The 12,070-nt window shown below is 39.4% G+C and overlaps 1 protein-coding gene across 1 annotated transcript; it reads right to left on the bottom strand.

Annotated features, from left to right (window-relative positions):
* Nucleotides 1-5,701: 5,701 nt before the first annotated feature.
* On the bottom strand, nt 5,702-7,323 carry LOC115674068 (UPF0481 protein At3g47200-like). Its single transcript, XM_030596396.2, has 2 exons — nt 6,710-7,323; nt 5,702-6,443 (listed from the first exon to the last, which is right to left on the bottom strand). Exons 1-2 carry the CDS (start codon nt 7,316-7,318, stop codon nt 5,730-5,732), a joined length of 1,323 nt encoding a protein of 440 aa, XP_030452256.2. The 5' UTR covers nt 7,319-7,323; the 3' UTR covers nt 5,702-5,729.
* Between the last annotated feature and the right edge of the window lie 4,747 nt (nt 7,324-12,070).

Below are 12,070 nucleotides of genomic sequence, written 5' to 3'. Positions count from 1 at the left end.
ATAGCTGAAAAAATGGTAATATCTTTTCCAAAAAAGAAAAAGAATAAATGGTATTGTATTAGGCATGAGAAAATTGGTAATTTCATTACTTTTGGTCACTGATTTTATTTCTCGACACACTCTTAATTTCGAGAAAATCCTCGTTAATACTGATAGAATGAGAGCTTTTCTTTTGGACGATTGGTGGAGGAGCGTAAAACTTCTCACCTTATAGTCCTAAAATTTCGTTTTTTTTTCAATTTTAGTCACAAAGCTTATCACGGTTGTTTACTTTAGTAGACGGAAAATCTACGTGACATTTTTTATATTAACGGCCACATAAAATTGAAAAAATAATTAAGAAAAAGTCATGTAGCATTTTCCGTCCACTTAAAATTGACGAAGTTAACAAAATGACTAAAGTGCACCCAACTTACAATTTTAAAGACCTAGCTTACGAAATAAAAATGCAAGGACTTAAGTGTGCTATCGTAAATAAGTTCTAGGACTTGCTTGCAATTGTTTCTTTTTTGCCAAAATATTGTCACTACTTTTCTTATATTTGTTTGTTTACACTTACGCAAATTTTTGAAAAAAAAAAGACAAAATATTATTTGACTATATGAAAAATAAAATATTACCTAAAATATTATTTAATGAACAAATTATATATGAATTTACTTGTTAGCATTTTAATATTGTGAAAGTTTCGAGAGTTTTGAATTTAAAGAAATCAAAGTGCGTGAGCTGCATATATTAAATTAAGCAAAAAGTAAAAAAAGTCGAAGTCATTCCCACTAATGGGGGCAAATTCCTTTTGTCTTTGCAATTGCCACCCAATTTGCAGCTGCATTTGCACTTCTTATCAAAACAACATCAAAACTTCATAAATTTCATGAGTAACAGGAGCAATCTTCCATATACTGCTCTCCCCTTTCTTTCACAAAGCTTCATGAACATTCTTTGAATCAGTCTCAATCACACAATCTTCCCAATTCATTCCTTAATAGCCTCAGCCTCCGCAATTTCGACAAAGTAAAAATGTCTCGAACCCTTCCTTGACCTGCAACACTTCGATAAGCCAACAAACCAATGAAGTTATCTTATCAATTAGAGAATAAGAGTTCAAAAGGATGATAAGTCCATATAATTTTATCAATTCCTGAATATTTTAGTTTCTCGCATTCAAGTAAGGTCACTATCTGGCTGCTCAAGGATGTTGTTGCCAAATTAACAAATATCAACGAAGACCTATAATGACCATTCAACCAACTTCTTATCGGATGTGAGATCCCGAATCGACTTTCACGCCGTATTGCCGAGAGAGTAATTCTTTGTGAATTTTGGGATCTTGACATTGAGGTCTTGATAATGACCAGACCAAGGACTTGGAATTAATTCAACTGTGAAAAATTATGATCCTATCTCAATGAAAGAAATTTTGGGATCAAAGTATGGTATTCACAACATCAAAAGTTGTACCTTCACAATAGTGTTTAAACATTAAAGTGATATCTTGAAGACAACATAACCAAGTTCTTTCATTGTCTCTACTCGAGACCCGAAGTTTAAATGGATCACTTGAGTAGAGCCAATTTTCATCTTATCCTCCACTTTCTATTCGTGCTCTTTGCTTTCACAAACAATGCAAAGATTGAGTATTTTCTCCTTGTACTTTTCCTTCATCCTTTTCTTTCCCTTCCTTTCACTTTGTACTCCCAAACAAAGCCGCAGCGCCTTTTGAAGAGTAACAAAGGCCATGTAAGAATGTCCAAAGCGAGATATCATCAATTCTTAAACCACATAAATCGCCATTGGACAGGATCAAGAAAGAACCCTAAACCCAATATTAAAAAGGATTTCTTCTCCAGGAGAAGCGATAAAAGCCGCTGTTTGGAAGCGAGTGAGCGAATCGCCAATCTGCCATTGGACCATCAAACGGGACAAAACGCAATTGCAGAGTTGAGACAGACGGCCCCATATAGAACCAGCTAATGAACGAAAGCTCAGTTTAGCTGAAGCCCCCGGTTATTTTATTCATTTTCTCAGAAGAGGACAGGTCCATGCAAGACAAACCCATCTTCTCTCTGATCTCTCTCTCTCGTGGACGATGACGAAATTCTAAGTAGTTTGACAGCGAGCTTTAGCATAATAAAATGGTGTGTACAAGAGCAATAATTGGTGTATTAAAGTTAAAAAAAACAAGCGATGTAGATCCTGTTTGACGTAGGAAAACCTGTGGCGTGGTCTGTTAGCTGCATCACATTATTTGTTTATACATAGAAGAAAGAGATGGATGTGACAGAAGGAAAGAGAGAGAAAGAGTGGGCGAGAGGGAGGACTGGGTCAAAATAGAGATGGTGGTGGGGTTGGCAATGGAGGGCCTCGTACGACTCCACATCGTTCGTTTGGGTTTGTCTGAGGATTGATGTTCGGGACGAACAGAACAGCACCAGTTGCTTCAACATACTCGCGACCGTATCTGATCTTGAAGGGCCAAAATCCACAGCCACCTCCGCAGCATAGCTTATACATATATTTTTGAGAGGGTGATGTCTATTCTCTTTTTTTCTTTTTGCGATTGTGTTTCTCATTCGTAATTATTAAGATGCACAGTTGATACGCATTATGTCGCGAGCTTTGACCCTTTCAAAAGTATATAAATATGTCGATGGTATTAGATCACAGATCGAGAATTGGAATCTTTTGCCCCTCTTAAAAGTTGTCTAGACATTTTGAAATTTGCCGCAATATAGGGGTAGTTGCCACTGTCACGTCAAGCAAAGTCGATGAAGGCAAAGTCACAATTGGAGAGACAGAAAGAGAGATATGAGCTATGGCAAGCAACTATGGCCGTCAATATTCTTGCCGCCAGAATGATCTCGACCTATCTTAAATCTCACTTTTGCCTTAGATTAACTTAGGTGAACTTCTCTTTCTTGGACGTCCCACTCGGAAAAAAGGGTGATCCAAAATTGTTCGAGGTGATAGGCATGCTCTCTCTCTCTCTGAATATTTTTTTTTTTTGGTAAGGGCTCTCTGAATATTTTTATGTCAATAAGAATCATAAATATTTTCTCGATGACGTATAGATATTTTGATATTAAATTTGCATAAACAAGTATACTACAATGAAAAAGATTCAGTCTTTTTCTTTAAAGCTCATCGAATGTTGGTGATTGGAAGATTTGATTGGACAAATCAAGCATATTAGAGGATTTGATTGCATTAAAATGTTTGAAGAGCGGAAACGAAAAAAAAGTTAGTAAAAGGACTAAATTAATCTTAACCTAACATGGTTGTAGAAATTATTGGGAGTTGAGTTTGGGAAAGCCCTTGAGCACTGCCATTGGTATTGTTTAGAAAAAAAAAGAGAAAAAGAAAGAAGGAACACTATAAAAATAGGCCACATGTTGGGCTTGGAAGTTTTCGGAGGGTTGGACTTGTAACTGTAGTGGAGTGGCCCAACCCAATTTAAGAATCAATAAAAGCTTGCTTGAGTTGTGGAGTTGGGTAGGCTTGTCCAGTCCTTTCGAAACGACACGAATCTCCTATTTTGTACTGTGCTCCCCTTAATGTCCCCCCCTTAATATCGCAATAAATCTCAAAGATTGATTTACAGATGAGGCCTACAACATCGATTGAGATTAGCCAAGATACTAAGAGGAATGCCGTAAGAATAAAAGATTTTTCCCTCTTTCAAAATTTTTCGACCTGTTTGAAATTGTGAAAATTCCTCGTATAAAAACTTTTAACCACATATGCGCATTTGTAAATCGACAGGCCTAGAAGCTTTCGGACATGCCTTGATCCGAGGATAATTTTTTGTCCGGCGCCAGGTCCAAGAGCATAAGTAGCGAACAGCCTTTAATAATCCTTTAATCTTTGAAAGAGAAAGCGAGGGCAATTTCTCTTTGAGCAAGAAGGAACGTCGTACAATTGGTTTATTTGGGATTAAAGATTAAATGTGTTGTACGGGCATGAATTTTCGTAACTAGGACTTAACGCTTAAGATGCATGTCATCTAATTTATCTCAAAAGAGTGGATTATAAGAATTGCCTGATATAAAAAGTTAACGAAGGTAAGAATTCGGGCTTTTTAAATAAGACTTCGAAGTCAAAGGCATGAAAAGAAAAAGGTCATGTTAAGAATTCCGTCATCCAAATGTCGGAAAGTTTATAAACAATTCCTCGGTAATGGTTTTTCCATCAAACAAACTGATCCTAAGGCTCCATTTGTTTCGTGAAAAATTTGATGCCTTTGAAAAATATTTTCAGGGAAATTATTTTTCAGAATAATAATATTTTCTGCTATTTGCTTGAAAATGAGTAGGAAATCCTTGTTCGTCATTCGGTATTTCCTTCCCAATTACTCTCACACTGACGTTGATGGTGGGCTTCAAAATACAGTTTGGGCCTGAATGATTTTCTCACTCTTTGTGGTCCAACTCGCAGTTTCTCATTTCCACTTTCTTTTGCTCCCCATCTTTGTTCCCTTCTTCTTCGTTCCTTTCATGTTGCGCACGATGAGGCCTAACACCTCCAATCCAGTCGCAACCCAACGACGTTGGCCATTGGATTGCTTGGGTGGTTGTTTCCGGCGATGCCTGAGGCGGTAAAAGGATTAGTTTCAGGTCGTGGTGAAGATTCATTGCCGTTCGTATCGGGGTCGGTGGTGGCTATGGATCCTTAACGGTGATTCCGAGCAATGGTCAGTGACGGCAGCGGCGGGGGTGTCATGGATGGTGGAGAGTAGCAGATGATGATGGCACTCGAACAATGGGAGTGGCTGTGAAAAGGGAAAATGCTATGGCGGCGGCAATCTGTTTCTTTTACTTTTGATTGACGGTGGTTGTGGATGATGAAGAAGATGGTGATGATGGCGGGTAAGTATGGTGGTTCAATGATGTGCGGCGCCATGATGGCGGCGGTGCGACGGTGGTAGCACGTGTTTAATTTTACAGAAAAGATAGATGCTGGTGAACCATGGTGTGCCGTTGAAGAGTGAGGAAATTGAATTTTATTTTTTGAAGATAGGAAATCGTTTTTATATTTTTAATGTGGATTTTCCAGTGAGGGAAGATATAGGATAAAAAATATTTTCTTAGTCTTCATTTTCTAGCAAACAAGTAATATTTAGTTTGACTTAAGAACTTGACTTTGCAGCTATAGTTTGACTCTGATTTGAGTTCCAAGATAGGGCACAACAAACACAAGCCGCCGTTGATGAAAAGTAGCAGCGTGGGTCTTCGTAAAATTATGTCCAAGAAGAGTCCTTGAAGTGCCGTTCGAGCGCTTGAAAGTGGATATTCTTCGTGAATTACATCCCTTGAATTTAGCATTTAAGCCGATTAAATCTTGTGTAAGATTTGTATAATTAGTTCGTTAGGTTAAGAGATTATTTCGTAAGAAATTGTGTGGCTAAACATTATCTAAGTTATGGGTGTAATTGGTGACTGTGAAACATTAAGAGTGTTTGAGTAACTCGAGTGTGGTTGTAATAATCATTTTGTCGCTTGGTCTATAGAGAAATTCTATGCTACTCACTCCGTGGATGTACGAAATATCGACCAAATTACATAAATATGGTCTCTGATTTATTTCCATATTCCGTTCATCTTATGTTATTGTTTGATCGGTTGTCTCCGCAACAAGAAAATCAACAACATATGGATCGAGCACCGCCATCAGGAGAAAAACCCAAAAAGCGAAAAAAAAAAAATTTCTGTACAGAGAGGCAAAGGGAGGGTTCACTGGTAGTAGCTAAGCACGGAATATACGGTCTGAATTATGGTGAGTACGAAAAGGAAGATGGCGGCCATGACAGACAATGCAACGTAAAGATTGCTGGAGTAGATGTGGATGAGATTAGCCCTGCACTTGTGCAAGGGCATCTTGCAGTAGTTGCTGACCTTCTTGTGCACGGCGTAAAGGCTGCTGTCCGGTTCGAGGATCCCGTCCTTGGCCAGTGACTTGAACAGCTTGGCAACTTCCTTGTCGCTCCCGATGGCATTCTGGATGATGCCCCGGGCGTGGAGCAGCATGACGTCCCGCTCGTCATCAATGATGGTGCCCATGAAGAAGAGGTAGGACGTGACCTCCCTCCCGGCCCTGATGTGGAAGCGCTCGAAGGCCAGGAGGTTGAGGAACATGGACTCGGTGGTGTTGTCCACCACGATCACGGGGAGCCTCAGGACCCCGTTGGAAAAGGAGATGTCCTCGAGGCTGTCGGTCGTGCTCTTCTTGAACAGGATCCCAGCCTCGTTGAGCTCGGTGACCGACTGGATAATCTCCTCACCGTCATCGTGCCCTGCGTTGCCCAGCTCGTGCTGGACCTTCATCTTGGGCTTCATCAGCATGCTCTTCCTGAAGACGTCCAGGACGTGCAGACAGTTGCCCATCCTTGTGATGCTCGTGCTGGGGGAGCAGAAATTGAGGATGAGCCGGTTGATGAATTCAATGTCCTGTGTTGTTGGCATAAGTCAGTATCGATACCACTTGCGTAAAAGCGGAAAAAAAATGAAGTTTCTGATAGCGGTGATAGATTTAATAATGACATTCTTGGTTGATCTTGAGCCGTGCATCCGATGCCTTTGGAACATTAGATTCGGTGGATCCCTCGTACGGTCCATGCGAGATCACCAAGATGTACTGTTAGGCGCACATAATACGGCGATTGGCATACGTGCAATAACCTCTCTTACGACGGACCGAAATCTAAGAAAGTAACCTTCTCGCCATCGCTCTCGACAGCGACCAGCCGATCCAGCACTAGCATCGGAAGCTGATTCTCCAGCATCAGCATATCCCGCCTTATGTACTGCATTATGTAGAGCTTTCCGTGGTTGCTGAAGATGGGATCGTCGGGCGCGTAGTCATCCACCGCCCGTGTTGCGGTCCTCAGGATCTCCAGCATGAAGCAGCCGTCGGTGAACATCAGCTCCAGGAACCGGCCCGCTGCACCATCGCCGCCGCCATCCTTCCACTTTGGGCCCAGTGCGTCGTAGCACTCCTCGAGGTCCCGCGCCACCTCCCTCAGGGACTCTAGGAAGGCCCTGAGGGGCTTCTTGGACCGCTCGAGGAAGTGGAGGAGCGCGCGGTGCTTGTGCTCCTCCATAGGGCGGAGGTGGTCCTCGCCGTGGTGGTAGGGTCCGAAGGAGACAACCTGCGGCTGGTAGGCCTTGTGGTTGAGGTCGGCATCGAAGGCAGGGACCCGGTAGACGCACCGCTTTTTCCAGGTCTGTTCCTCGTTCAAGGACACGCGCTTGAGTCTCTCGGTGACGACGTAGACGACCCAGTCGGTCTGGTCCAGGTCCTGCGATTGCGGTTCCAGAGACATGGTTCCGTAAGTTTCACAGGTTCCAGCAGTATCCGTTCTGGAGTGTCTTATGTTCTCTTTCTGTTTTTCTATCCAGAAAGTAGTAAGAGAAGAAGTGTTTATTGTGCCATCGAAGCCGTGGGAATCAAATCGCATGCACGACATGCACGTGATCTCCGAATCATACACGAGCCTTTGAATTCGATGAATCTCTCACGAGTGTCTGTCTAAATTAAAGGGATAGTATAAATTGAGTACATGTAATTTCAATTTAGGTATGGTCTTTGCATATTCGATGCCGGTCTAAAGTTAAAATAGTATTTTTCTTTTGTTTCGTTTGGTAATAAGTTTAACCTCGTATGTTTGGGGTATTCCAGATTTCTTACTTGAGGTCTCATTTTCAGTATCTGATGGTCTTCTTCAATGCATGCATCGCGATAGTGGCATTTCGATATTATGTGTATATGGTTAACTCATGATAATCATATAATTTCTTGTAGCCATCAGATGGCACACAAGATGAGTACTAACCATCTTATGTGAGATTCAGACACTTACATTGATTTCGTACGGAGAAAAATTAATTCAAAGAAAAAGATATTTGAGAACTCAAATCAAAGTCAAACTATATCAGCAAAGTCAAGTTTCTAAGTTAAACTAAATATTAGTGAGAGTTTCTTTTTTGTTTTGTCGGTTTCAAATCATATAAGTGTAATCAGCCGTGAGCATTAATGAGCTCCAATGGAGAAAAACTTGGATCTAATTGGGAAAATTATCCAATTAGTCCTAAGCCTATTATACGGATAACAATTCAGTCATAAATATTTTAATTTTGTCAATTTAATCCTAAATCTCCGTTCGAATTTCCAATGTAGTCATTCCGGTCAATTTTCGCCGGAAATCACTGACGTGGCAGTTTAGTCATCGATGGCCGTCCAAAGTGGCACATCGCCACTTCAGCCAAATTTCTTTGTGGCTGAAAGTACTACATTGCAACTTCACGCAAAGATTTAGGACTCAATTAACGAAATTAAAAAATTTATGACTGAATTAACATCCGTACGATAGATATAATATTGATTAGCGACAATTTCTCCCATTATAACTGCTTATGAGCTCCAATCGAGAAGTACTTGAATCCGTATCAGATTTTGCATCCTAAAATGACTTTTACTTCATAGTCACATCATAATTCAAGCAACTCTTTTAATTCACTCTTTTGAGAGAAATTGCAGCACATGCATCTTAGGCCTTAACCTCTAATTAAGAATATTGATGACCCCATTTTATGTCCCTAATGTCCCCACAACACTTTGAATTTTTAATCCCAAACAAACCAACTGTAGAACATTCCTTTCTTGCTCACAGACGAAGTGCCCGTACCAAATAAACCAACCGTAGAACATTCCTTTCTCGCTCACAGAGAAAGTGCCCTCGGTTTCTATTCCAGAAAGTGATTTAAAAAAAACTATGATTAAAGGCTGTTAACTGCTTTTGCTCTTACAAGAAAGAATCCTTGTGAACATGATGGTTTGGATAAACAAACCATAGCCCAAACCTTCAATTATCAGGGAAAACAACACAAATGATACATGAATTTTGACTCAATGTGCAATATGGTCTGAAACTTTTAATTTATTTAATGCGGTCCCTGAACTTTAACCCAATGTGCAATGTTGTCCTTGAACTTTCAATAGCCCTGAACATTTGGTACATGTTCAATATAATTCTTGGACAATATGAAAATGTTAAATGTTGTCTTTGCACATTGAGCTACATTTTTATATACATGTACCAAAAGTATAAAGACTACATTAAACAAATTACAATACATTGCACATTGAGCTAAAGTTGAGGGACCATATTGCATATTGGGTTAAAGTAACATATGCATAGAGGGTATGTACCTATCATGTATTATGAATGACTTTGTCCGCCACATCATCCATAAAATTTAGTTTATATGATTGTTTTGGTTGTCGGCCCCATATCAAGACAATGTACCATGCAGATTTTAAGTAACGGATGCACATAAGGGTATGTACAATTACACTTTCAACCTTAAAAGCCAAGATTAGCCTCAAATGATTAGGATTGGCTCGCTCAGAAGGAGGAGCCATTATGTGCTAATCCTCAAAAAATTTCCATCTTCTGATACTGAGGATACGGAGGAGTTCTCAGGCTTCTAAACTTTCCCACCACATTAGGTCTGGTTGACAATTGGTTTAACTACCTCCCAAGTACCTGATTATGAGCCAATGACCCAACAAGCCCAAGAGATTTGCCCATCCTTATTGCGGGCTCGCCTAAAAATATTCTTGCCTCGAACCGTATCTGTGAAACCAATAGTGGACGCCATCTCGGACCCACGCATCCATGGACTGCAATTGATCCGGTCATCTGGACCAGGTCCAGACATAAAAATCTTCACATAAGAAGGCAGGTTTGAAAGCTTCTAGGCCAATAAATACATGAATGTATATGTGTGGTCAAACGGTTTTATATGGGGAGTTTTAAATGATTTTAGATGGGCCGAAAATTTCAAAAGAGGCAAAGATCTTTTATTCCTACGATGCTTCTCTCGATATGTCAACAAATCTCGATATAGGTCTCGTCTATCTAGATCAATTATTGACATTTTTTGAAAAATCGAGAGGAGCATTGTACAAGATAGATGATTCAGGTCATTTCGAAAGGACTCAACAAGCATGCCCAATCCCGCCTCTTGATTACCTCCACAACACGAGCTAGCTTTAATTGAATCCTATATTGGGTTGGGCTGCTCCATTAGAAGTACAAGTCAAACCTTCCCAGAACTTTCACGCCCATTAGATGGTCCATTTGATTATCTTCGTTTTTGTTTTCTAAATATTGTTAAAAGCAGTGTTCAAGGCCTTTACCAAACTCAATTCCCACTACTTTCTAAAATTAGGTTAAGACTAATTTACTCTTTTTACCAAAATTGTTTCACGATTCCGCTCTTCAAACTTGTAACACGATTTGTCACGATTTGAGCACTGTTTTTTTTTTTTTAAATTAGTATTGTTTTGAAAAAGAGGGGGGAAAAGGAACGTTATCAAAATTAAATGAAAACTCGGGAAGCAAAATGTACGGTAACAGTCAGGAGACAACAGATCATCACGTGCTCGGTCTTGAAATGACCCACAAGTGAATTTTCAGTGATTGGAAAAATGATTAATATCATGAAAAATTAGTATATTTGTGATAAATTTATCTCGAATTATTTTTTTGACCACCAAAAATCTCAAATTGATACCATGTGACAATTTTATCTCGAACTAATTTTTTAACCACCAAAAACCTAAAATTGGTACATCTGTAACGATTTTACCCCGAACTAATTTTTTGATCACTAAAAATTCCAAACTGGTACACCTGTGACAAGTTTACCCTCCGTTAGTTTCCGTTAAATTTTACTAGTCAAATTGCTAAGTTTGATGACACATGGTAGTTAACAGGTGCACTAATTTAGGATTTTACCCTTCTGTTTGTCACAAGTTTATCAATTTATGATTTTTCGTGATATTAATCCAATTTAACAGAAGATAAATTTGTCACAAGTGTATCCGTTTAGGATTTTTGATGGTCAAAAAATTAGTTTTGGGTAAATTTATCACAGATATACCAGTTTGGGGTTTTTGGTAATCAAAAAATTAGTTCGAAGTAAAATTGTCACAGGTGTATTATTTTGTGATTTTTTGTGGTAAAAAAAATAGTTCGGGGTAAATTTATCACTTGTGTACCAATTTGGGGTTTTTGGTGATCAAAAAATTAGTTTAGAGTAAAATTGTTATAAGTCTACCAGTTTGGGACTTTTTGTGGTATTAACCCTTGAAAAAATGAACAAGCATGTTGAGGAATTAAAGACATTGACTCCGTTTGTTTCGTGAAAAAGTGACGTTTATGAAAAATATTTTTTGGTGTGTGGCTGAATCATGAAAATGAACTAGAAAATATTTTCCACGTTTGATAGAGAAAATCTAAAAATTACAAATAAATTAGAATTTTTAATTCTTTTTTTCTTTTTTTATCTCTATCTTTTTACTTATTTATTGGCCGTATGCTGGTGATCGCCCATAGGCAAGAGACGAGCTCGCTAGAGGTCAGCGAGCTCGAGTCTTGCCAGAGGATGACGAGGCCTCCACCTCACTTGTGGTCGTCACCGTGTGTGTCCATTGGTCGAGGGAGAAAGAAAAAGAAAAGGAAAGAACAGAAAAAAAGATAAAAAGAAAAAGAGAAATAAAGAAAAAAAATCGAATTTAAAAAAATAATTAAAATTATGAATTTCTTTTCAAATATTTTTATAAGAACGAACATTCATTAATCAAGAACTTGAGCCTGAGCATTGAGGACTCACACACAACTTTTGTGAACCAGGGCTCTAGCGTTGGGGACCCGAGCACAACATTTATGAACCCGAACTCGAGCGTTGGGGAATTGGGCAGGGGCACCAGGTGTTCAGGATTGACCTCGATGGACTTGGGTGTGGGTGTTGGGGGCCTGGGCTCGGCCTCGATGGACCCAAGCCCAACTACCAAAGACTTGGTCTTGAACGCCGGGACCCAGGAACCAACTTTAGGGTTTTCATGCCTAAACGTAGAGTTGCGGATCCAAGTGCTGATATTTAATCATATTTTGGAAAATGTTTTTCGACTTTTCGAAAGAGGAAGTCAATTTCCTAAATTTAAGCATGGCTTTCTGTTGACTCATTTTTCTAAGCAAACTAAATGCCGGAAAATAAGAAAACTAGTT

The sequence above is a fragment of the Syzygium oleosum genome, unplaced genomic scaffold, assembly GCF_021117445.2.
Source record: "Syzygium oleosum isolate NSW1041296 unplaced genomic scaffold, Sole_v2.1 Sole_v2.19, whole genome shotgun sequence".
Taxonomy (NCBI): domain Eukaryota; kingdom Viridiplantae; phylum Streptophyta; class Magnoliopsida; order Myrtales; family Myrtaceae; genus Syzygium; species Syzygium oleosum.
Note: the sequence above shows the minus strand (reverse complement) of the source record. Positions and strands in the feature narration are given on the sequence as shown.